General features: G+C 45.6%; 2 protein-coding genes across 2 annotated transcripts in view; both read left to right on the top strand.

Annotated features, from left to right (window-relative positions):
* The first annotated feature begins 3,287 nt into the window (after nt 1-3,287).
* OAF (out at first homolog) lies at nt 3,288-8,250 on the top strand. The gene is made up of 3 exons (XM_087703785.1): nt 3,288-3,438; nt 5,700-5,880; nt 7,507-8,250. The coding sequence occupies exons 1-3, from the start codon at nt 3,421-3,423 to the stop codon at nt 7,779-7,781; spliced, it is 474 nt and encodes a 157-aa protein (XP_087559911.1). The 5' UTR covers nt 3,288-3,420; the 3' UTR covers nt 7,782-8,250.
* A 13,355-nt stretch (nt 8,251-21,605) lies between these two features.
* Nucleotides 21,606-25,282, top strand: part of POU2F3 (POU class 2 homeobox 3) — an 82,401-nt gene continuing 78,724 nt past the window's right edge. The window contains exon 1 of the mRNA XM_087703784.1: nt 21,606-21,709. Within this exon, the coding sequence (XP_087559910.1) occupies nt 21,682-21,709 (28 nt within the window). The 5' untranslated portion in view covers nt 21,606-21,681. The remainder of the gene's footprint in view (nt 21,710-25,282) is intronic.

The following is a 25,282-nucleotide window of genomic DNA, read 5'->3' as shown; positions in this document are numbered from 1 at the left end:
TCAGGCCAGGCTGGCTTGCTGGAAAAGCCAACTTTTTAGGGTGCATCGGAAGGACCGGAGGTCAGGGATTATGCGAATAGCAGTAGACTTATATACCGCTTCATAGGGCTTTAAGCCCTCTCTAAGCGGTTTACAGAGAGTCAGCATATCGCCCCCAACAACAATCCGGGTCCTCATTTTACCCACCTCGGAAGGATGGAAGGCTGAGTCAACCCTGAGCCGGTGAGATTTGAACCGCTGAACTGCTGATCTAGCAGTCAGCTGAAGTAGCCTGCAGTGCTGCATTTAACCACCGCGCCACCTCGGCTCATGCGAAGCTCCGGGGGCAGCTCATTCCAGAGGGAAGGTGCTCCCACAGAGAAGGCTCTCCCCCTGGGGGTCACTAGCCGGCACTTTCTGGCCGACGGCACCTTGAGGAGGCCGACTCTGTGGGATGGTACTGGATGGTGGGGGGCTGCTGGTGGCAGTAGGCGGTCTCGCAAGTACCCTGGGCCGGAATATTGCATCCAGTTTTGGTTGCCACAATATAAAAAAAGATGTGGAGACTCTAGAAAGAGTGCAGAGAAGAGCAAGAAAGAGGATTAGGGGACTGGAGGCTAAAACATATGAAGAACAGTTGCAGGAACTGGGCATGGCTAGTCTAGTGAAGAGAAGGACCAGGGGAGACAGGATAGAAGTCTTCCAATATTTCAGGGGCTGCACCAAAGAAGAGGGAGTCAATCTATTCTCCAAAGCACCTGAGGGCAGAACAAGAAGCAATGGGTGGAAACTAATCAAGGAGAGAAGCAACTTAGAACCGAGGAGGAATTTCCTGACAGTGAGAACAATTAATCAGTGGAACAGAAGTTGCCTCCAGAAGTTGTGAATGCTCCAACACTGGACGTTTTTAAGAAGATGTTGGATACCCGTTTGTCTGGAACGGTATAGGGTTTCCTGCCTAGGCAGGGGGTTGGACTAGAAGACCTCCAAGGTCCCTTCCAACTCTGCTATTGTACTGTATCCCTGTCCTAGATGGAGCAACTGGGTGAAAAGTTGCAAGCAGAGGATTTGGTCCTTCATCCATGTTGCCTTTTTCAGCTTAGCTCGCCCGAGGAATTTTGTGCTTTTGTGTGCTTGGAAGCTTTGGGCCTCTTCTTCAGCGCAGCCTGCCAGGTCACAGCTGCGAGGTGTCCAGATGTTTCCTCTTCTGCGTGGCTCCTCGGAGTGATTCATGGGAAGGGAGACAGTGACTCAGCCCTGGGACACGAATGTCTGGAAGAGGGAGGAGGACTCCCTCTCCAGGAAGGGCTTCGTCAACCTTGAGGAGGGTTCCTGGATTCCAGATCAGCGGCCTCTGAACAGGTCAAGCGCCCGAGAGTCTGAATTTGTGAGGGACAACAGCTGAAAAAAGACGTGTGGTAACACAACGCAAGGGCTCCCCACGACAGGGGTCTTGTGTACATCACAGTGGGTCCTTCCTTTGCCTTTGAGGCTTCTTTTTCCCTTCGCCCTCTTGCAAACCCACAAAGGCCGCCCTCCGCCTGAGGAGGAGCTGAAGGAAGGAACCGGAAACAGACAAGATTGTTTTTGAATTAAATAATAATAATCTTGTGGCTTGCATAGCTTTTGACAGTATCTTTCAGGGTTGAGGCAGGAAGTCCAGGCAAGGGAAAATTACATTTATTTTTTCTTTTCTTCCATCATAGTCCCTCCCTCCCTCTTATTGATCATTTACCCTTCCTTCCTCCTATCAGCCAGCCAGCCAGCCTTTTATCTTTCTTTCTTTCTTTCTTTCCTCCCTTTCTTTCTTTCTTTCTTTCTTTCCTCCCTTTCTTCCTTCCTCTCTTCCTCCCTCCCTCCCTCCCTCCCTCCTATTCATCATTTACCCTCCCTTCTCCTATCCATCAGCCAGCCAACTTGCCTGCCTGTCTGCCTTCTTTCTTTCTTTCTTTCTTTCTTTCTTTCTTTCTTTCTTTCTTTCTTTCTTTCCTCCCTTCCTCTCTCCCGCCCTCCCTCCCTCCCTCCTATTGATCATTTACCCTTCCTTTCTCCTATCCATCAGCCAGCCAGCCTGCCTACCTACCTACCTACCTTTTCTTTCTTTCTTTCTTTCTTTCTCTCTTTCTTTCTTTCTTTCTTTCTCTTTCCTTCTGTCCTTCCTCCCTCCTGCCTGTCCTTCCTTCCTTCTTCCTATCCATCAGCCTTCTTTCTTTCTTTCTTTCTTTCCTTCCTTCATCCCTCCCTTCCTTGCTTCCTTCCTCCTCCCCATCATCCTTCTTTCTTTCTTTCTTTCTTTCTTTCCTTCATCCCTCCCTTCCTTGCTTCCTTCCTCCTCCCCATCATCCTTCTTTCTTTCTTTCTTTCTTTCCTTCATCCCTCCCTTCCTTGCTTCCTTCCTCCTCCCCATCATCTTTCTTTCTTTCTCTTTCCTTCTGTCCTTCCTCCCTCCCTCCTGTCCTTCCTTCCTTCTTCCTATCCATCAGCCTTCTTTCTTTCTTTTTTTCTTTCTTTCTTTCTTTCCTCCATCCCTCCCTTCCTTTCTTCCTTCCTGCTCCCCATCCTTCTTTCTTTCTTTCTTTCTTTCTTTTTTCTTTCTTTCCTTCCTTCCTTCCTTCCTTTCATTTAGCAGAAACTTGTCCTCTTCATCTATCAACTCCTTCCTGTTACAGCTGCAGCTAGACTTCTCTTGGCCAGGAACCCCCAAAAAAGAAGAAGAAGAACCAGTTGCCAGCCTCCTCTTGCCAGGCTCTCGTCAGATGCCAAGTTTGGCAAATGGATTCCTGGGGTAGGATTGCCACCTCCCAAAGACCCGTTAGATCTCACAGGGTCGGCCTCCTCCGGGTTCCGTCCACCAGCCAATGCCATCTGGCTACCACCCGGGGGAGGGCCTTCTCTGTGGCAGCTCCGGCCCTCTGGAACGAACTCCCCGCGGAGATTCGGACCCTCACCTCTCTCCAGGCCTTCCAAAAAGCCCTCAAAACCTGGCTGTGCCGGCAGGCCTGGGGTTGATGAGTTCCCCTCCCCTCTCAACTTGTGTGGCTGTGTGATTCTTGGTTATTTTAACTACCTGTATTGTGTTCTATGTTCCCTTTTCCCCTTTGAGTTGTTCGCCACCCTGAGTCCCTCCTGGAAAAGGGCGGCATACAAATAAAATAAATCTAAATCTACCTGGTATTCTTCCATGCTGCATAATGGTCCAGATTTCCATGCCAGCCGCATCACCACAATGGGAAGGCCTTGAGACGGGCCCAAGCGCTTGGCTTTCCTTGTCTGCTGAATCCAAAGACTCATGGAGAAAGGGGTTTTTTTCTCTCTCTCTCGTAGGAGGTGAAGATATTCCGAGCCCTGATCCTCGGGGAACTGGAAAGGGGGCAGAGCCAATTCCAAGCTCTCTGCTTCGTCACCAGGCTGCATCGCAACGAAATCATTCCCAGCGAGTCCATGGCCAAACTCAGACAGGTAAGAAGAAGAAGCTCCATCCGCATCGCAGCTAAGGTAAAGGTTCCCCTCACACATGCGTGCTAGGTGTTCCTGACTCTAGGGGGCAGTGTTCATCTCCGTTTCAAAGCAGAAGAGCCAGCGCTGTCCGAAGACGTCTCGGTGGTCATGTGGCCGGCATGACTAAACGCCAAAGAAGGAAATATTTAGATATTTTATTAATTGATTTTTTTTTCTTTTAGAATATGTGATAAGATGCAATGCTATAGAAGATTTGTTGAGATTGTCAATGAATGCCAGCGGGTGGTTGTGTTTTCGAATGTAAATGATATCAGATAAAAAGCACGTTTAAATCATTTCAGTTAAATGAGAACGGATGGTAAAATACATGAAGATTTTTGGTGTAAAACGTACTATTCAATGGGAAAGAAATATTTAGATATTTTATTAATTGATTTTTTTCTTTTAGAATATGCGATAAGATGTATTGCTACAGAATTTGTTGAGATTGTCAATGAATGCCAGTGGGTGGTTGTGTTTTCGAATGTAAATGATATCAGATAAAAAGCACGTTTAAATAATTTCAGTTAAATGAGAATGGATGGTAAAATACATGAAGATTTTTGATGTAAAATGTACTAGTCAATGGGAAGGAAATATTGTTTTATTTTTAATTTAAAACGGTCCTACTTCTTCTTCCCTCCCTCCCTCTTTCCTTCCCTCATTTCTTCTCTCCTACTCCCCTTCTTTCCCTCCCTCCTTCCCCTTCCCTCCTTCTCTCCTTCCCTCCTTCCTTCCCTCCTTCCTTCCTTCCTTCCTTTCTTTTCTCCTTCTCTCCTTCCTTTCCCCCTTCCTTTCCTCCTTCCTTTCCCCTTCCTTCTCTCCTACATTCCCTCCTTCCCTCCCTCCTTTCTTCTCTCCTTCTCTCCTTCCTTCACTCCTTCCTTCCCTCCTTTCTTCTCTCTTTCTCTCCTTCCTTCCCTCCCTCCTTCCTACCCCCCTTTCTTCTCTTTCTTCTCTCCTTCCGGGAAGGAAATATTTAGATATTTTATTAATTGATTTTTTCTCTTTTAGAATATGCGATAAGATGTAATGCTATAGAACATTTGTTGAGATTGTCAATGAATGCCAGTGGGTGGTTGTGTTTTCGAATGTAAATGATATCAGATAAAAAGCACGTTTAAATCATTTCAGTTAAATGAGAATGGCGGTGTATTGATAGTAAAATACATGAAGATTTTTGATGTAAAACGTACAATTCAATGGGAAGGAAATAGATGTAATAATTATGATAGAAACGCACGAAAACTGTTTGCAACCAATCGACACGCTTTCGACAGGGTGTAATGAAGGATGATTCTTTTTTTGTGTTTTTGTTTATCTAAAACAATAAAAAAAATTCAAAAAAAAGCGGCAAGCCCAGCGATGCGCATCACAGCAGCAGCCATGAGGTGACCCCACTCGCCACCTCCTGCACCTCAAAAATAATAAGGCCTCCCCGAAAATAAGACCATGCGCTTATTTCAGGAGTCAGAAGAAAATAAGACCCTGTCTTATTTTGGGGGAAACATGATATCGTTCTATTCGGTTCTTCAAAGAAAAGTTTTTCCCTAATTTTATTGCGATTACTTGGAATAGGAATAAAATTTGGGGTAGAATATTCATTTTAATTGTAGCTATTTTTCCCCCCTATGTTGAACATCGTATGAATAAGAGAAAAATGGACGTAATCAGGATATATAACATCATGTATATTTTCAAAAGGGCTGATGCAACTAGTATATCGCTGTTGCAAAATTGACATTGTGATATAAAATGAAGAAAAACGTACAATAAAAAAAGAGAATGTATAAGAATAGGGGCCCCCTGGTGGATCCCAAAGGAAATGTTTGATGAATATCAGCAGCTGCCCAAAAAGCCAACACAGTTCTAGGCTGCATCAACAGAGGGAGAGAATCAAGATCACGTGAAGGGTTGATGCCACTTTATAATGCCTTGGGAAGGTCACACTTGGAATACTGCATCTAGTTTTGGTCACCACGATGTAGAAAAGAAGTGTTAGAAGGGAGCGGTGTTTGTCTCTACTGTGCTCCCCTCTAGCACTGATGATGTTAGCTAGTTGGGTAATGAAACGTCTGCAAGAAAACAATCAAACTCAGACAGCACCAAGGACCTACATATCTAGATCAGAGCTATGGAGGACTCAAAGCAGCCCCTGAGTTTAAAATCAACACCCGGAAATGGAAACGCTGATGTCCCTCCATTTTTTTTCTCCTTGCCAGAAAAACCCACAGACGGTGCGGCAGGCAGAAGAGATCCGTCCCCTCGAACACCTCCGTATGGACGTAGCTGTCAACTTCAGCAAAGGGGCCCAGCTTAGCTCTCACATCTACAACATCTGTTCGGAGGCCAAGGAGACCATCTACAGTCGAGAAGAAGATGTGAAGTTCTGGATGGAGAAAGGTAAGGAAGTCCTTCGGCCATCAGGAAAAGGATATGGATATGGTCCTTCCATGCCGTATTGCCTCCCGCGCGGGGATAACGCCAGCTGGCAATCCAATACTCGGTTGTCTGGTATGTTTAACCCTTTTGAAGCAAATGCTTCAAGGCTTGTAGGTCTGGAGAATGGAAGCTGAACGTCAGCTGAGGGCTTAAGATAGAAGGGCTAATTCCAAACTTATTTATTTATTTATTTATTTATTTATTTATTTATTTATTTATTTATTTGTTTGTTTGTTTGTTTGTTTGTTTGTCTTGTATGCCGCCCACTCCCCGAGGACTCCGGGCGGCTCACAAAAGACAAGGGAAAGGGGGAAAACGAGACAAAGACAACATATTAAAAACAAAACCAACATTCACAATTTCCGTGGAGGTAAATGCTTCTCAGCCCCCCCCCCCCCCCCCAGCCTGCTGGAGCAGCCAGGACTTGGTGGCTTTGCGGAAGGCCGGGAGGGTAGTAAGGATCCAGATCTCAACAGGGAGCTCGTTCCAGAGGGCTGGAGCTGCAACAGAGAAGGCTCTCCCCCGGGGGGCTCGCCAGCCGACATTGGCTGGCAGATGGAATCCGGAGGAGACCTAACCTGTGCGATCTAATTGGTCTGAGAGAGGTAATCGGCAGGAGGCGGTCTCTCAGGTACCCAGGTCCGATGCCATGTAGGGCTTTATAGGTAGCGACCAGCACCTTGAAGCGGGTCCGGAGACTAATGGGTAGCCAGTGCAGCTTGCGGAGGATAGGTGTGACGTGGGTGTACCTGGGTGCACCCACAATCGCTCGCGCGGCTGCGTTCTGGGCTAACTGGAGTCTTCGAACACTCTTCAAGGGCAGCCCCATGTAGAGCGTTTACATCCTTTTAGAGAGTCAGTGAGGCCTCCTATCTATGGAGATTCTCAGCCATCCAGGTCATGGCTGTCCCGAAGGTGATTTTTTTTTTCAAGAGGCAACTTGGGACTTCCTGGTTTTTCTTGGAAGACACTTTGCTTCTCATCCAAGCTTCCAAGTCAGAGCTGAAGAAGCTTCTTGGATGAGAAGCGAAACGTCAACCAGGAAGCCCAGTTGAAAAAGCCCCTGTGGGGGAGACCATTCAGAACGTTTTGCTAGCAGAAAGAGATCTTTGCGTCCATTCGAGGCTCAACCGTTCCAGAATATAGCAATAGCAATAGCAGTAGACTTATATACCGCTTCATAGGCCTTTCAGGCCTCTCTAAGCGGTTTACAGAGAGTCAGCATATTGCCCCCAACAATCTGGGTCCTCATTTTACCCACCTCGGAAGGATGGAAGGCTGAGTCAACCCTGAGCCGGTGAGATTTGAACCGCTGACCTGCTGACCTGCTGATCTAGCAGTAGCCTGCAGTGCTGCATTTAACCACTGCGCCACCTACTATTGCTGGTCCGTTTTGAGGATGGAGCACCATCCTAACTTGGGAAGGAGATGTCCCGCGTGTTCAGACATTTTGCCCACAATTAGTAGTGTGGAGTAGTAGTGACGGGCCCTTCCCAGCTTCTGCAGGAGAAGGACAGAGTTTGGTCAGAACGCATTGGGGTGGGGGGATTGACCTTTCTCCCTCTCCTCTTCCTGTCTCTCCTGCAGGGGTGGACGGCTCCATGTTTGAGGTCCTGCCTCAGTCTGCCGACCTGCCTGGCCTGCAGCACTGCCGGCTCTGTGCAGACCGCTGGAAACCATGTATCTGCAGCTACGCCTTGAACATTGAGTGGTATCCCTGCATGCTGAAGTATTGCAAGAGCCGGGATGCGGCTGGAAAGGCGACTTCTTACAAGTGTGGCATCCGCAGCTGCCAGAAGGGCTACAGCTTTGATTACTACGTGCCCCAGAAGCAGCTGTGCCTGTGGGATGAAGAGACTTAGCAGGACAGCTGAGTGGGACCTCTCTTCGACCTCCTTTCCTGGAGCTCTGGGTTAGGACTACCAAGGTGGCCACTTGGGACTGAAAAGAGGAAGAAGGGGCAGGGCATGGAAGGAGGGAGGGAGAACCCCCATGAGATGCCTCCTAAGCATGTTTTGGAGTGAGTCTCTCCCTCTTCGCCTGGAGAAGGTGGCACCTTCGGATATCCAGGCGGTCAGAAGAAAGATGAGGAACATCAGAATGAAGACTGTTCTCCATCTTGACTTGACCAATGAAGCGTCTTGACCGCGATGAGATTTCTGCCTGCTATTTTTTTTTTCCTAAATGAAGACAAAAGACAAGTGGATGTCCTTCCTGGACAACCTCCTAGACAGGATTCGACCCCAGGTAGGTAGGAGAATGGATAAAGAATCTTCTGGGCCAGTGTTTCTCAACCTTGGCAACTTGAAGATGTCTGGACTTCAAGTCCCAGAATTCCCCAGCCAGCATTCGCTGGCTGGGGAATTCTGGGACTTGAAGTCCAGACATCTTCAAGTTGCCAAGGTTGAGAAACACTGTAATCTGGACAAAGCTCGTGAAGTTCCAGAATGTTCTACCATTGCTACCTGGAGCCACCAGAAGGAGGGAAGTTAAAGCCATGATGACGTCGGAATCTGGAAGGGCATCCCACTGATATCCAACGTCGTTTTATGCAAGGAGAAGAGATTATTTGAGAAGGCTGTAGGACGGCTGATCTTCTACAACCGACTGTCAGTTACGCCCCATGACCAATATCCAAGGGATAAAGCCATCCCTGGACAGCTTTGACGATGGCCGTTTGCCAAAATGCTTCTGATATATAGATCTCTGGCCTCTTAAGGGTGCCAATCCCCGCTCCCCTTTTTCCCCTTATCGCTCTGCCTTAATAAAAGAGTGCACCCACCTCGCTTCCAAGGACTGAAGATTGCAGACAATCAGATCCATTTAAAGACTGATCCCTAAACGCTTCCTGGCCCAGGGCCTTCATTTCCCTCCTGATTAGAAAGCCAATGCTTCCTTTATTCTTTCTAATCTCTTTCTGTGCCTCCTCTCCCCCCAAAATTGTGATTGGACAGAGCAATGCAGTGTGTGTGTGTGTGTGTGTGTGTGAAAGAGAGAGAGAGACAGACAGACAGACAGACAGATAGAAACAGGGAGATTGATTGATTGATTGATTGATTGATTAATTGATTGATTACATTTATATGCCGCCCTTTTCCCCCGAAGAGGACTCAGGGCGGCTCACAATTCAATCAGGGAGTGGGGTACAAACAGGGGGATAAAAAAGATGAAGCATAACAATACAAAATTTAAAAAGAGATAGGGAGATGGAGGGAGGGAAAGAGAGAGAAAGAACGAAGGAAAGAAAGACAGACTGGAGGAAAGAAAGAAAAAGAAAGAAAGAAAAAGAAAGAAAGAGAGAAGGAAGGAAAGAAAGAAAAAGAGAGAAGGAAGGAAAGAAAGAAAGAGAAAGAAAGAAAAAGAAATCAAGAAAGGAAGAATATTAAAGTAATGGGAGCCACAATATGTCAAAATATGAATGCCCCAAATATTGAAGAAAAACTAGCAAAATGTTTGGGTTACAGAAATGGATGAAGTACCCAGATACGAAGTGGGGGAAGCAGCAGAAGTGTGAGGTTGCGTACAGTCAGTTCACACCTGGCTCTTCGCCCCTCGGTTAAGACTCAAAGTAGCATCCTTTGAAGTCCTACAGGCGAAGCCATGCTACAGATGTGCACACACCCATAGCAACGCTAAGGGCCAACCCGCTCCGTGCCCACATTGGTGCTCTCAACAAAACACAGAAAAATGGTGGCAAACTGGGACACCAAGATTGTCTAGCTCTACAACGCAATAAACTCGGCCTGGGTCTTTTGTGGGTCATTGTGTTGAGGGAACCAAGCATGAAGTTCACTTTGGGGGTTGTGTGTTTGTTGTTCCTCCTTTTGCTGACTTGTGCTTAGTGTATTGTTGTGTTGCTTAGCTCCATAACTGTTCTGCAAAGAAAGACAATGAATTGTGATGGAAAGTTGTTGTTTTTTTTTCCCAGCCAGGAAACACACACATGTTCCCACACTTTTGGATGTACGGAAATTCAAACACAGACCATTCTTGTCACCATAACTTTGCATTGAGGGCAGAGAACGTTCCCTGTTGGATTTCTGTCTGCGTCTTTTCTTTTTTTTAAAGGGATTTATTTCAGATCAACAGTAGATCTGTGATGCTTTCTTCGTTTTCCTTCCATTTCTGCAAGCTCCCTTCTCTCTGTAATCTGGGCATTTCAGACCGCTGACCTTCACGCCTTTAAGAATCCTATTTTAAAAGATAATATTTATCTGTCTATTTCCTGGAATTGTGTGGATGTGAGAGAGAGAGAGAGAGTGAACTGTGCACTTGCGGTAAGTGTTTTTGATTGGCGTTCTTTGGGCGCGCTTAAAAAAAAAATGACCGGTAAATGAAATAAATGTAAACGTGAATGAAAGGTGGGCTTTTCCCCCTCCCAAAACAAATTATTTATGATATGTAAACTGAATAAACTGATTTTCAAAAAAAAAAAAAAAAGAGGAGTTTATGAGTTTGACAAAGGAGTTTCCCTAACATTGCCCCGAAATGTGTGCATTTCTGACTGTGATTTGTTCACTATATTTATAGCTGTATCTCAGCATGAATAGGAAATCAAGCATCATTTCTGTTGGTGTTAAAAATGTGCCATATTTACATGATTTCTTACCAATGAGGATTACTGGAGAAAGTCGGCCAGTTAACTAAGAAACTGACATATCTCTAAAGAATACCAATGCGCTTCTAATCCATTTCTGTGGTCCATTTTGCTGTCTGAGTTCATGGGGAAGTAACACTAACCCTAAGTGGATTTTCCCCCCCAATGGGATTTCCCCATGTATTTTGCCAGGAAACGCGCATAAGGCAGCCTCAAAAAGTCAACGCCTTCCTAAGCATACCCATGCGCTCCTAATCCATTGGCGAGGTCCATTTTGCTGTGCGAATTCATGAGGACATATCAGGGTTGAAATTCAGCCGGTTCTGATAGGTTATGGGAACCAATAGCGGAAATTTTGAGTAGTTCGGAGATCCCGCAAATACCACCTCTGGCTGGCCCCAGAATGGGGTGGGAATGGAGATTTTGCAATATCCTTCTCCTGCCACCCAGCCACGGCCAGAGAATTGGTAGTAAAAGAAATTTTGAATCACCACCAGGACCTATGGAACATGCATTTTTATCTATTACTTTTCCCTTAGAGCCCAATCTCACTCCCCCCACACACCCACTTCTCTGGCTCATAAAATTCGCACCTTGGAATAACAGAAACGTGACATTTTCTAAGAATCTCCAGAAAGAGGCACCTCTGTAAATCCATGGCGGAGTTTCTGGCTTTCATCAGTACCCTGATTCATTGAATAATGATGATGTGCTTCAATGGAAAATTGGATCACACTGTTTTGATTTTCAAAATTGGTTTTACGCCTGTTAAAGCCCTGAACGTTTCGGAAAGATTGAACTACAAAGTCGGAGGATTAATATTCCCAAAATCCTTTGCCAGTGCAGATATCAGAGTGTAAGGAACATGCTTCAGAGCACAGCTGGTTTTGTAGCAATAGCAATAGCAGTTAGACTTATATACCGCTTCATAGGGCTTTCAGCCCTCTCTAAGCGGTTTACAGAGTCAGCATATCGCCCCCAACAACAATCTGGGTCCTCATTTCACCCACCTCGGAAGGATGGAAGGCTGAGTCAACCCTGAGCCGGTGAGATTAGAACCGCCGAACTGCAGATAACAGTCAGCTGAAGTGGCCTGCAGTACTGCACCCTGACCACTGCGCCACCTCGGCTCTTCTTGTAGCTCACCAATGCAGGATTCCAAGTGTGGCCTTACCAAGGCATGATAAAGTGGTATTAACCCATCATGTGATCTTGATTCTATCCCTCCATTTGTCTGGAATGGTATAGGGTTTCCTGCCTAAGTGGAGGGTTGGACTAGAAGACCTTCAAAGTCCCTTCCAACTCTGTTAGGTAAAGGTAAATTTTCCCCACGCACATATGTGCTAGTCATTCCTGACTCTAGGGGGTGGTGCGCATCTCCGTTTCAAAGCTGAAGAACCAGCACTGTCCGAAGACGTCTCCGTGGTCATGTGGCCGGCATGACTCAATGCCAAAGGCGCACGGAACACTGTTCCCTTCCCACCAAAGGTGGTTCCTATTTTTCTACTTGCATTTTTTATGTGCTTTCGAACTGCTAGGTTGGCAGAAGCTGGGACAAGTCACGGGAGCTCCCTCTGTTACGTGGCACTAGGGATTCGAACCACAGAACTGCCAACCTTTCTGATTGACAAGCTCAGTATTTTAGCCACTGAGCCACCACATGCCTTATTGATTTATTGATAAAAGTGCCTAAATCACAGTGTTTCTCAATCTTGGCTGATTTATTTGGACTTCACTTGCCAGCCATTTTGGGAATTGTGGACTTCGATTCCCAGAATGGCTGGCTGGGGAATTCTGGGAATTGAAGTCCATAGGTCTTAAAGTGGCCAAAGTTTGCGAAACACTGGCTTAAAGATTGCTCACAACAATTGCTTTGATTGGATCATCTGCTCTTAGGCTTCACATACCTGTCAAGAGAAAATGCAATGGCTGAACTCCACCCCACAGCTAATTAATTAACTGATTGTGGAATCGGAGAAGGTCCAGAGTGATGAAATGTCACTCACATCCTCCTTCACTCCCATCGATAAAGTCAAGTCAAAATCACTGCCAAGAGGTCTATGGAGATTCTCAATCCTCCAGATCATGTTCAAAGTTCAAAGTTACAATGGCATTGGGAAAAGTGACTGATGGCCCTTTTCCCACACTTGCGACCATTGGGGCATCCTCATGGTGTTCTGTCCCCCCCTTCATGGCTCTTAACAAACGCAAGGACAAACTTAAAAAGGAACTTTTTCTTTATCAGTTCTCGGCTCAGACTGGCTTCGAGCCCAAAAATAACATAAACACAAGTCTCCGACAAGAATGCAAGACAAAACTCTTACAAGCAATGCACTTCTTCCAAAGTCTCCCCGAATCAGGGTGACAGGAAACACCAAAGCACTTATCCAAGTGTGTCTTCCATGAATCACGATTAATAATCAAGCAATGTTGTACCAAACAAGGAACACACGAAGGAACGTTGACTCCTGCCACGTGGCAGCATCCGTCCTTTTATCTCCAAACCTGCCTCTAACAAGCCCCAGCTGCATAACGAATCTTGTATCCCGAAAAGACTCACAGCAGACATCTGCTGAGTCACAACACATGGTCCGACACATGTCCACTGACTCATATTTATGAGCCGAGGTGGCGCAGTGGTTAGGGTGCAGTACTGCAGGCCACTTCATCTGACTGTTATCTGCAGTTCAGCGGTTCAAATCTCACCAGGCTCAAGGTTGACTCAGCCTTCCATCCTTCCGAGGTGGGTGAAATGAGGACCCGGATTGTGGGGGCGATATGCTGACTCTGTAAACCGCTTAGAGAGGGCTGAAAGCCCTATGAAGCGGTATATAAGTCTAACTGCTATGGCTATTGCTATTTATGACCATGGTAGTGTCCTGGGATCACAAAAGTTTCTTTACATTGGAGAGAGGTTGAAATGTAGTACTGCGGTACCGGAGGCAACTGACACTAATCTAAAAAATAAAAAAAATGATCGCCATACAATCCTTCTCTAGAATGCCATGCAAATGTAGTTGCACCTCTAATTGGTTCCAGCGGGGAAATTGATTGGTAAGAGCATCATCCTATGTGTCAGGAAGGTCAACTATGGGGTGAATTCTTTGGGGTAATGAGGTGGAACTAGAAACAACAGTCCATTGAGAGAACAAACAGGGCATTCTATGTACATAGTTGCTTCTTAATTATGGGGTTTGTCTTTAACTGGTCTTAGTTCCCAGTAGCAATAGTTATCTCCTTGTATATACTCCTTGTTTCACTGAGTTTTTGCTCCCCCTTTCTGGCTTCCTCAATGTTTTATGACTGAGTGAGTTTATTCTTCCCTTGGTCCCTGGGAAGACAATTAGAGGAAGGCTCTCTTTTTTTGGCTTTATGATGATAACACTTTATCAACTTGTACTGTATACTGCCTGATTCTCAGGAGTTCTGGGTGACTCGTGACAAAGAAATGACAGTAAAATCAGTTTATTCCACTTGCAGTCACTAGCACCACTCTTGATCCTAGAACAGCAGAAAGAAATTTATCTTAAAGCAGGATGAATGTGAATCCAGCAGTTTTTTTGTTTAATCTTTCAGTGCTTAAGGATTCTCAGAGGAATTAAGCAACATGTCATGAAAACAAAAAATTCTAGGGGTGACATATAGAATATAGAATAACAGAGTTGGAAGGGACTTTGAAGGTCTTCTAGTCCAACCCCCTGCCTAGGCAGGAAACCCTATACCATTCCAGACAAATGGCTATCCAACATCTTCTTAAAGACTTCCAGTGTTGGGGCATTCACAACTTCTGGAGGCAAGTTGTTCCACTGATTCATTGTTCTAACATGTCAGGAAGTTTCTCCTCAGTTCTAAGTTGCTTCTCTCCTTGATTAATTTCCACCCATTGCTTCTTGTTCTACTCTCAGGAGCGTTGGAGAATAGTTTGACTCCCTCTTCTTTGTGACAAGCTCTGAGATATTGGAAGACTGCTATCATGTCTCCCCTAGTCCTTCTTTCTATTAAACCAGGCATACCCAGTTCCTGCAACCGTTCTTCATATGTTTCAGCCTCCAGTCCCCTAATCCTCTTTGTTGCTCTTCTCTGCACTCTTTCCAGAGTCTCCACATCTTATTTACATCGTGGCGACCAAAACCGAATGCAGGATTCCAAGTGTGGCCTTACCAAGGCCTTATAAAGTGGTATTAACCCATCACGTGATCTTGATTCTATCCCTCTGTTTATGCAGCCTAGAACATGATAGCAGTGTTTCAATAGTTGAGGGGCTGCCCCTAAGAAGAGGGGGCCAAGCTATTCTCCAAAGCACCTGGAGGCAGGCGAAGAAGCAATGGATGGAAACTAGTCAAGGACAGAAGCAGCCTAGAATTAAGGAGAAATTTCCTAATAGCGAGGACAATTCACCAGTGGAGCAACTTGCCTCCAGAAGTTGTGAATGCTCCAACACTGAAAGTTTTTAAGAAGATGTTGGATAGCCATTTGTCTGGAACGGTATAGGGTTTCCTGCCTAAGTGGAGGGTTGGACTAGAAGACCTTCAAAGTCCCTTCCAACTCTGTTAGGTAAAGGTAAATTTTCCCCACGCACATATGTGCTAGTCATTCCCGACTCTAGGGGGCGGTGCGCATCTCCGTTTCAAAGCCGAAGAGCCAGCGCTGTCCGAAGACGTCTCCGTGGTCATGTGGCCGGCATGACTCAATGCCTAAGGTGCACGGAACACTGTTACTTTCCCACCAAAGGTGGCTCCTATTTTTCTACTAGCATTTTTACATGCTTTTGAACTGCTAGGTGGGCAGAAGCTGGGACAAGTGACGGGAGCTCACTCCGTTACGCAGCGCTAGGGATTCGAACTGCTGAACTGCCGACCTTTCTGATCGACAAGCTCAGCATCTTAGCCACTGCGTCCCCAACTCTGTTATTCTGTTAAAAGTCTTCCAATGATTAAAGCAGAGTCTGGAGATATAGACCTGGAGCGATTCTGCAAAAGGCCACGAGGGGGCACTCTAAATCCATCCTACAGCAAGGAAGTCCTAGACACAGATGGGAAAAGGGAAATTTGCATGGGGGGAATCTACAAATTCCGATTCCCCATTTTTTTTTTCTCACTAAGAGGGGATAAAAGGCGATAGTTACGCAATGGATTGCTCTCCTGCCAAAACACATCCCGTTTTCAACGGAGGGAACACCAATCAAGGAGAGAAGCCACCTAAAACTACGGAGAAATTTCCTGACAGTGAGCACAATTAATTAGCCGGTGGAACTGCCTGCCTCCAGAAGTTATAAGTGCTCCAACACTGGAGGCTTTTAAGAAGAGATCGGACAGCCAATTGTCTGAAATGGTACAGGGCAGTGAGGACGAATCTTTTCGGCACCAAGTGCCAAAAAGGGAGCCCGCGTATACTTGTGCACTTCGCACGCACACCCAACTGGCCTGGAACCCGGAAGAGGGAGCTGTCCAGGGCGCATGTCTGTGCTTGGAAATGAACTTCCTGTTTCTGGCGCAGATGTGTGCACGATGATCAGCTGGCCGACTGAATGCTCACGCAGGAAAACGGAAAACCAGCTCTTCCAATTTCCAGCACCACATGCATAAATGCCAGCTGGTCATCGCATGTGTGCTAGAAACCCGGAAGAGGAACGGGCAAGGCCACGCGTGCCAGACGACATGGCTCTGCAGGCCACTTCAGTTTCAGTTCAGTTTATTAAATTTCTATGCTGCCCTTTTCCCCCGAAGGGGACTCAGGGCAGCTCACAACACAAACCGGGGAGGGGAATACAGACAAAAGATTTAAAAACAACAACATAACAATATATAATTTAAAACTCACAACAGTCATACCATTCGAGACGGGGGCAACGGCTCTTTAGCCCCAGGCCTGTCGGAAGAACCAGGTTTTAAGGGCTTTGCGGAAGGCCTGGAGGGTGGTGAGGGTTCGAATCTCCACGGGGAGTTCGTTCCAGAGGGTCGGAGCAGCCACAGAGAAGGCTCTCCTCCGGGTAGTCACCAGCACCTGTGCCATTGGTTCGCCATCACAGGTATAGGGTCTTCTGCTTGAGCAGGGGGTTTGACTAGAAGACCTCCAAGGTCCCTTCCAACTCTGTTGTTCTGTCAAAAAGCTTAGGGAGCTGTTGCATTGTTTTAGCCTCTAAAGTTTGCATACTCTTACAATGGATTTTTCCGGTGGGACTCTAGAACACAAAAGGCAGAATCGACCCACCCCGCCCCCCCCCCCCTAAATAGCCTAAACTCTGACTTTAGAGGAAATAAACTTTGAAATCTCCAATTTCAAAAATGAAGGTCCCTGGCGATTTGCATAAAGCTCACCCAAATAGACAGCTTTGCATAATTTGAATATAGTCTAGGCAGCTCCCTCTGGGCCCATAATCCTTTGATCCGCAGCAACTTTTCAGAATACGTCCGTTGTGAACAGTCCCTAAGAGAAGCACAGGGGGGGGAGGGGGAAATGTAGTGCCTCTGTTTCCCCGTTGGGTGCAAGGACAGGTGATCAGTTTTCAGCAGAGATGGCACTTACTTTTCAGAAACCCATGAATAAAATTCAGAGCAGCTGCGCACTTTCAGCTCGGGACGAGGCGTGGGAGATTCACCAAGAGTTTCTATAAACATAAAGGAAAGCAAATTATATACTATTGAATCTCAAAAGGGCCAAACAAAATAGTGTTAAAAATCACCAAGTCAAATGGTTAAGCTGGAAAGTCTAATCTGCGTTTCCTGTTCTTCCTAAAAGAATATAATGTACCAATATTTGTAGCTCAGGGTTGACAGGTAATTGATAGAATATATGCAGCTCAGGGTTGAACTGGCAGTCATTGGTGCTCAGAGATTATTTTCTTACAGACGTTTCATTCCCCAACTAGGTAACATCATCAGTGTTAAGAAGGGAGTGGGGTGGCAGAGTGGAGGAGGAGGAGGAGGAGGAGGAGGAAAAAGACTGTGGGATCCTTGTATTCTCTGAGCTGGATTATTTTCTTACAGATGTTTGACTACCCAACTAGGTAACATCATCAGTGTTAGAAGGGAGTGGGGTGTGCAGAGAGGAGGAGGAGGAGGAGGACTGTGGGGTCCTTGGTGCTCTCTGAGTCTGGTTGTCTTCCTGCAGACATTTCATTACCGAACTAGGGAACTTTATCAGTACTCAAAATCAATGCTACCAACCTCATCCCTTCTAGCACTGATGATGCTACCCAGTTGGGTAATGAAATATCTGCAAGAAAACAGCCAAGTATAGAGAGCACCAAGGACCCCAGAATATAATGTGTGAAATAGACAAGACAAAAAATAATTTCATACGCTAAAAGAAGAGGGATTCGGTGATTACAAATTCCTTGATTCTAACTAGACCTAAACTATTCAAATTAATTATTACTTACTACTCACAATTACTTACTTACAATTAATATTAATTACTATTCAAACTATTCTTTGATATATCAGATATGTATCAGTTGGGTTTTAAAGATTAAAGGAAATAGACTCTTTTACTGACCCAATACTTGTACAGATCTGAGGGACCAAAAGGAGGAGAGAATTAAATAAGAAGATAAAAGTTTCATCCAATGACTATCTGATTATTATCTTATTATCTTATTATCTACTTTCTAAATAATTGTTTCCTGATACTGATACTGCAAGAGTCAAAAAGAGGGCTGAGAAAATATCTACAGACCCCTCACATCCTGGACATAAATTGTTTCAACTCCTACCCTCAAAACGATGCTATAGAGCACTGCACACCAAGTCAACTAGACACAAAGACAGTTTCTTCCCGAACGCCATCACTCTGCTAAACAAATAATTCCCTCAACACTGTCAATAATTGACTAAGAATGTATTCGTATTCCTCTTCTCTTCCTTCCTAGTATCTATCTCTCCCCACTTATGACTATAACCATGTTGCTTCCATCTTTCAATTTATATTGTTTTTATTTGTTTCCTGGTATGATTTGATAGCTTATTAGTAACCTTGATTATCACTAAGTGTTGTATCTTTTTATTCTTGATGAATGTATTTTTATTTTCCTTATGTACACTGAGAGCATCTGCACCAAAGACAAATTCCTTGTGTGTCCAATCACATTTGGCCAATAAAAGAATTCTATTCTATTCTATTCTTATTCTTATTCTTATTCTTATTCTCTTATTATATTCTATTTTTTCTACTGCATTGCATTGCATTCTATTCTATTCTATTCTCTAGTCTACTCTTATTATTCTATTCTTATTCTCTTATTGTATTCCATCTTTTCTACTGCATTGCATTGCATTCTATTCTATTCTATTCTATTCTCTAGTCTACTCTTATTATTCTATTCTATTCTATTCTATTCTCTAGTCTACTCTTATTATTCTATTCTATTCTATTCTATTCTATTCTTATTCTCTTATTGTATTCCATTTTTTCTACTGCATTGCATTGCATTGCATTCTATTCTATTCTATTCTATTCTATTCTACACTTATTCTCCTCTTCTCTTCCTTCCCTTCTCTTCCCTTCCCTTCCATTCTCTATTCTACTCTTATTCTCGTATTCTATTCTATTCTCTATTCTTCAGTCCAATATCTATTCTATTCTACTCTATTCTACTCTACTCTACTCTACTCTACTATCACCCATCTCCTCCCACTTATGACTACAGGACTGTAACTTTGTTGCTCGTATCCTTACGATTTATATTACTATTGTTTCCTGATTGCTTATTCGTACCCTATGATTCTTGACGAATGTATCTTGTCTTTTGGTGCACACTGAGAGCAGATGCACCAAAGACAAATTCCTTGTGTGTCCAACCATACTTGGCCAATAAAGAATTCTATAAGCCCCAATGGATAAATGTTAGCCTTTCGTTGGCTAATAACAGATTGGGGGTCCAACTTCCTGTGTTGGTGAGGTTGGGCTATTTCCAATGTCTGTTGTGGTATCAGATGTTAGGGAAGACTCCTGAAGGTCATCCAGAAAAGCTGAACGTTGGAAGGTCACACTTCATATCTTCCTTTGATACAGGTCCAGAAGGTGCCACCATAGCTGTCCATTCCTACGGCCAACTTTAGGCCGTGGAAATGTAAGCTCTTAGCAAAAAATATATCAGGATGGTCTTCTTCAGAGGCTTATTCCCAGATCATTCTGCTGGGATTTAGGTCTGTCTCCAAAGCACCTGAAGGCAGGACAAGAAGCAACGGATGGAAACTAATCAAGGAGAGAAGCAACTTAGAACTAAGAAGAAATTTCCTGACAGTTAGAAGTTAGGACAACTCACCAGTGGAATGACTTGCCTCCAGAAGTTGTGGGTGCTCCAACACTGGAGCTTTTGAAGAAGAGACTGGACAGCCATTTGTCTGAAATAGAATAGGGTCTCCTGCTTGAGAAGAAGGTTGGACCAGAAGACCTCCAAGATCCCTTTCAACTCTGGTTTTCTCTCTCCAAAGATGGGACTTAAGATACAATACTTATGGTGGGAATTGTCTTACTCAACTGCTAGTCCTACTATCAGACCAAGTGAGTAACTAATTCGTTTGAACATCCGAAAAGTCTTCTGGGTCAGACGAAAAGTCTAAGAGCAAAGTTGTCCAACTTTGGTAACTTTAAGACTTGTGGACTTCAGCTCCCAGAATTCCCCAACCAGCCATGAAGTCCACAGGTCTTAAAGTTGCCCAGGTTGGACACCCCTGGTCTATCTGGGCCAGCTTGCTGTTATCCTTCTTGAGCTGAGAGTGAGGGCCTTAATCTCTCTCCTCCTTGAGGCTCTACAATCACAGAGCCTTTGACCTTGCCATCCAATTAGTGCCATGTTTTCTTTCCGCTTAGATCAAAAGAGACACACACAAAAAACTGTGTGTTCACAGAGTGTGAACCCCCTTTTCAACTCCTTAGCCGCAACCGTGTTCGCACCAGACCAGAAACTCCCGTTAAAAGGAGGTGAACGCGACTGGTCAATTCCCTATGGGTGGCTGAGGAACATGGGAGTTGAAGTCCACACTTGTTAAAAGCCGCCAACGTTGAAAAAAATACTGATTTAAAGGCAACGGAGTCTTTCGCTTTCCTGGATCACGCTAAGCACCTGCAGAGCGAGGGGTGGTTTTTCCTATTGCTGGTTAACGTTTGAGACTTAATAATTTACTACTTGGTCTGCTTGATTTTACGATGCCGTAAGCTGCCCAGAGGTGCTTCCCCCCCCCCCCCCGCGAGATGGGCGGAATATAAATGTAATAAATAATAATAACATTTCTTCCTCTGCCGGTAAGTCTCTCTAGATCTATTGGTAAGTCCGTCTCCTCCCATCTTTTCTTCCTGGCCCTTTTTTCTGTTTTGGGGAGATCGCTATCGTGGAGTCTTATTCACCCTGTGGCGCAATTCAAAACGCATTTCGCCCCACCACATCGTTCTAAGCCCACACAGTCCTGCTCCAGGGCAGGTGGGCATCTATATTGGCTCGGTCAGGCCTCCCCACCCCCCATATATCTAGGTGGGTTTTAGGGTCTTCCAGAACCGGAGCAGACACACATACACACCAACTGGGAGTTTGCAGCTGTGGCTAAAAAGATCCCACATTCCAGATGTCTCCTTCTAAGTTATGCACGCAAGAAGGGGAGAGAAACTGGCCCGTTTCTTGAAAGGGCAAGGTTAAGATTCAAAGCCTCCTGCTCCTTCAGGTAAACAGGTCTTTGTAGGTCTGGCTGCTTCCCCCCCCCCACCACCACCCTTGCACACAAACACAACACGGTGCACAAACAGACACACACACACACACACACAGAGGCCTCCCTCCCTCCTGCTCTGCCCCACCCTCTTTCTCCGGGGCGGTTGGGAGGCCGCCCAAATGAAGCTACTAATATGCAAATGGGCCAATTTGCATGGGCCGCCAGCCAGGAGGCATAACCATAATATTTAAAAAAAAAATAGATGGAAAAAAAAAACTTTGCCCGGGATGAGAAGTGTCACGGGGGTGCGGCTGCAGCAGCAGCTCAGGTAATCTTCTCACCTGTAGTCAGTGCAGTCAGGAACACGGGCCGAGCCAGAGGTGCGAGCCGCGCAGCTGGAGGGCTGTCAAAGAGGCTGAGGAAGAACTCGGCAGAGGGGGGAAGCTGGCAGCCCCACGGGCCACCTCGGTGGGTGGGGGCTGGCCGGGGTGCAGCAACAGGTACTTTCCCGCCGGCAGGATGGTGAACCTGGACTTAACGCACACAGGTAAGGCCTGGTGAGGGCAGGGGAGCAGGGGGGGACGCTTAGGGGAAGGGGAAAAAGAGGGAGGTCTGCCTCCTGGTTTTGCCCATGGAGAAGAAGCCCCCCCCCCCGGCCAGGGACCACCTAAGGGTCAGTTTCACCCCGATTTGGCTGCCAAATTCCTTTCTCCACCTTGGGATATTTGAGGAGCATCGCGCATCGGATTGAAAGTTGACATGAGCCAAGAAGAGTGGGGAGGGGGCTTCAGAAGCGTGGCGCCTCGAAGCCATCAGGGCAGCCAGGGGGGGAGAAACAAATTGAGGAGGGGGCCTGAAAGGGGGAAGGTGAAATCATCCCCTCCAGGTATCACCGTCAGCTTCCCGGCAGGTGGGGGAACTCCGTTTCACCTGCGCCTTGGGACGGTTCGACTCTCTGGGTTGGAGAGTGGAGAGTCAGCGTTGAGCTAGCTCTGTCCTGAAGGGAAAGCAGTCGCCCTTTGTACATGCTCAGGAAGCCCCTCTCCGTTGCAAGCTCTGGCCTCCGGAGAGCAGTAACAAGGCTGCTAATGGGATTACTACCGGTAGTGATAAATGGAGAGCACCTTGTCTTAGGGATCTAGGACTCAAGTGGAGCGATGAGGCGCCTGGTTATTAAGCCTCCTGGATTTAAAGGGTGAAATGAGGGAGCGTGTCTTGCAGGGTGGATCGCCCACTGTTGTAAGTGTGCAAATGCACGGATCGAGAGGATCGGAGGGGAAAGGTGATCTTTTTTTTAAAAGATCTGGGGCTGTAGCAGCATTCAACGTGAGGCTAGCAATAGATCGCTCCCTTTTTGAAGCAAGGGAAATGGCAGGATTTGAATCCCAGACACCCCCTTTTCCTGGCATCTATTCCGGCTTAGCAATTCCATAAGAGATTACAGAATTAAATAGACTCAAATAACAAGACAACGCTTTTTCTACCACATTCTCCTTTTCTTGCTCATTAACTGTCTTCTCTTTCTCCTCATCTATCTCCTCCTCCTCCTCCTTCCTCTTTTCTTTCTCATCCTCCCCTAAATCTTTCCCTTTCCCTGTCTTTTCTTTCTCATCCCCCTTCTCCTTTCCTTCTCTTTCACCTCCCCTTCTTTCTCGCCTCTTTCAACTTCTCCTTTACTTTCCTCCTCCTTCACCTTTCTACTTCTCCACAACAGAGAGGAAAGGCTTTGGAGGATATGGGCACTTAGAGGACTTTTGGGCTTGCAGGGAAATCGCTTCAGGGCGGCTGTCAGAAATCCTCCAGAACGTTTCTTGCCCCGCAGAAAAGCCCGTGTGTGCAGTCAGGAGCAAAAGGGAATTGATGTCCTAGTAAAGACGTGGCATTGTGGAAGTACAGCATTAAAGTAAGTTTTCTGTGAGGCTTTTGGCAGTTGGCAATGTTTTAAGATAGATGACAGCTAATGAGGGAGAGAGGAGAGAGAAGGGGAGAGAGAAAGAGAAGGAGAAGAGAAACAGAGAGAGAAGGAGAGAGAGAAATTGAGAAACAGAAGGGGAGACAGAGGAGACAGAGGAGAGAGAGAGAAAGCTGGTAGGTAGGTAGGTAGGTAGGTAGGTAGGTAGATAGATAGATAGATAGATAGATAGATAGATAGATAGATAGATAGATAGATAGATAGATAGATAGATTAAAGAGAGAGAGAGAAGGAGAGGAGAGAGAAGGAGAGACAGAGAAACAGTGAGAAAGGAGGGGGAGAAAGAGAAAAAGAGAAAGAGGAGACAGGAAGAGGAGAGAGAAGATGATAGATAGAGATGATAGATAGATAGATAGATAGATAGATAGATAGATAGATAGATAGATAGATAGATGATAGATAGATAGATAGATAGATAGATAGATAGATAGATAGATAGATAAGAAAGAGAGAGAAGGAGAGAACTAGAGAGAGAGAAGGAGGGGGAGAGAGAGAAAGAGAGAGAAAAAAGGAGGAGAGAGAGAGAAAGAGAAGGGGAGACAGGAAGAGGAGAAAAAGATGATAGATAGATAGATAGATAGATAGATAGATAGATAGATAGATAGATAGATAGATATAGACAGACAGACAGACAGACAGACAGACATAGATAGATAAGGAGAGAGGAAGAAGGCAAACGAAGTCCTTCCTAAGTTGCTAACATCTAGCAAAGATGGCTCAATGCATTTTCATTGTTCTTGAGAACTTCTTGAAAACGATGTCGAATTCTGAATTTGGTCAAGGACTTAAAGATTTGCCACAGCTCCGAGGACAAATTCAGAGTGACGGTTTTGAGCTACGAAATCCCAGCTAGGCTATCTGAAGGATTCCTCCTTGGGTAGAAAATTGTCTAGCTGCTGAGAACTTCATATCCCATCGAATGATGAATGCCTGGTTGTCCAGGAGACCCAGGAGGAGTTCAAATCCTCTGGCTTTCCTCACGGTGGGGTCATTTTTCTGTCTCCTCCTCTGCATCTGTTCACTCAGCACCTTCCCTGGTAAATCGTAGGCGCCACTTCAGTGTTTACCTGGGCTTCAGTCTAAGGTGACGGCTGAATTGAGTTCATTATTAATGTGACGCTTGCTATAATCTTGTTTTTCAATGAAGAATTGTAAACATTGTAAGCCTCGTAGGGAGCCAGGCAGAGCTGAGGGAATAATAACAACAATAACACAAAGACCTGGAAGTAGAAATAGAATGACTGGGACAAAAGAAAGCAAAGACAGTACCGGTAGGATTAGGCGCCTTGGGTGCGATCCAAAAACATCTGGAGCATCCCTTGAACATCCTCGGCATTGACAAACTCACTACCGGTCAATTGCAAAAGGGAGCTTGTCTTGGAACAGCCTACATCCTGTGCCGAGACCTTTCACGCCGTCAAACAACAAACATTTGCCTATCCCAAATCTTTGGAAAGGACTGGATCGCTGAATTAAAATACCAAATCCAGTCTAAACATCTGTCTGACTGTGCAATGTGCCATCGTCATAATGCTAATAAGAAGAACGACATGAGTTCTCTGCTTGAGTTTGTTCAGATGTTGTTTAACAAATGTATCCATAACAATGGCCTGATGAGCCAAACCGTAGTCCCCATCTCTATCTTTGGATCAGCTAATCATTCAGAGTAGACATCACCCTTGTAGATTAGGGCTTCATGAATAAATATGGTCTAGCTAGGCAAATGTAAGAAGAACCTGCCGTATCTATTTTAATCCTCAGTTTTTCTCTCCCGGAGAGACTGTTGCAGCATGGGACAGCCAAGAGTTCAAGTTCCAACCTGCATATTGATTAAACACGGGGTTGTTGTTAGTCGCAAAGTTGTGTCCGACCCATCACAACCCCCTGGACCATGTTCCTCCAGGCCTTCCTGTCCTCTCCCATCCTCTGGAGTCCATTGAAGCTCACGCCGGCTGCTTCGGTGACTCCATCCAGCCACCTCCTTCTCTGCCGTCCCCTTCTTCTTCTTTTGCCCTCCATCTTTCCCAGCATGAGGCTCTTCTCTAGTGAGTCCTTCCTTCTCATTAGGTGGCCAAAGGATTTGTGTTTCCACTTCAGGATCTGGCCTTCTAAAGAGCAGTCAGGGTGGATCTCCTCTAGGACTGACCA

This window comes from Thamnophis sirtalis, unplaced genomic scaffold (assembly GCF_051295495.1).
Source record: "Thamnophis sirtalis isolate CommonGarterSnake01/CBP01778 unplaced genomic scaffold, rThaSir2_p1.2 scaffold_2, whole genome shotgun sequence".
Lineage (NCBI taxonomy): Eukaryota > Metazoa > Chordata > Lepidosauria > Squamata > Natricidae > Thamnophis > Thamnophis sirtalis.
This window is presented reverse-complemented; position numbering and strand designations above follow the sequence as displayed.

Coding starts and splice junctions, on each gene's coding strand:
- OAF (XM_087703785.1), top strand. Junction 5,881..7,506: donor GAAGTTCTGGATGGAGAAAG/GTAAGGAAGTCC, acceptor TCTCTCCTGCAG/GGGTGGACGGCTCCATGTTT.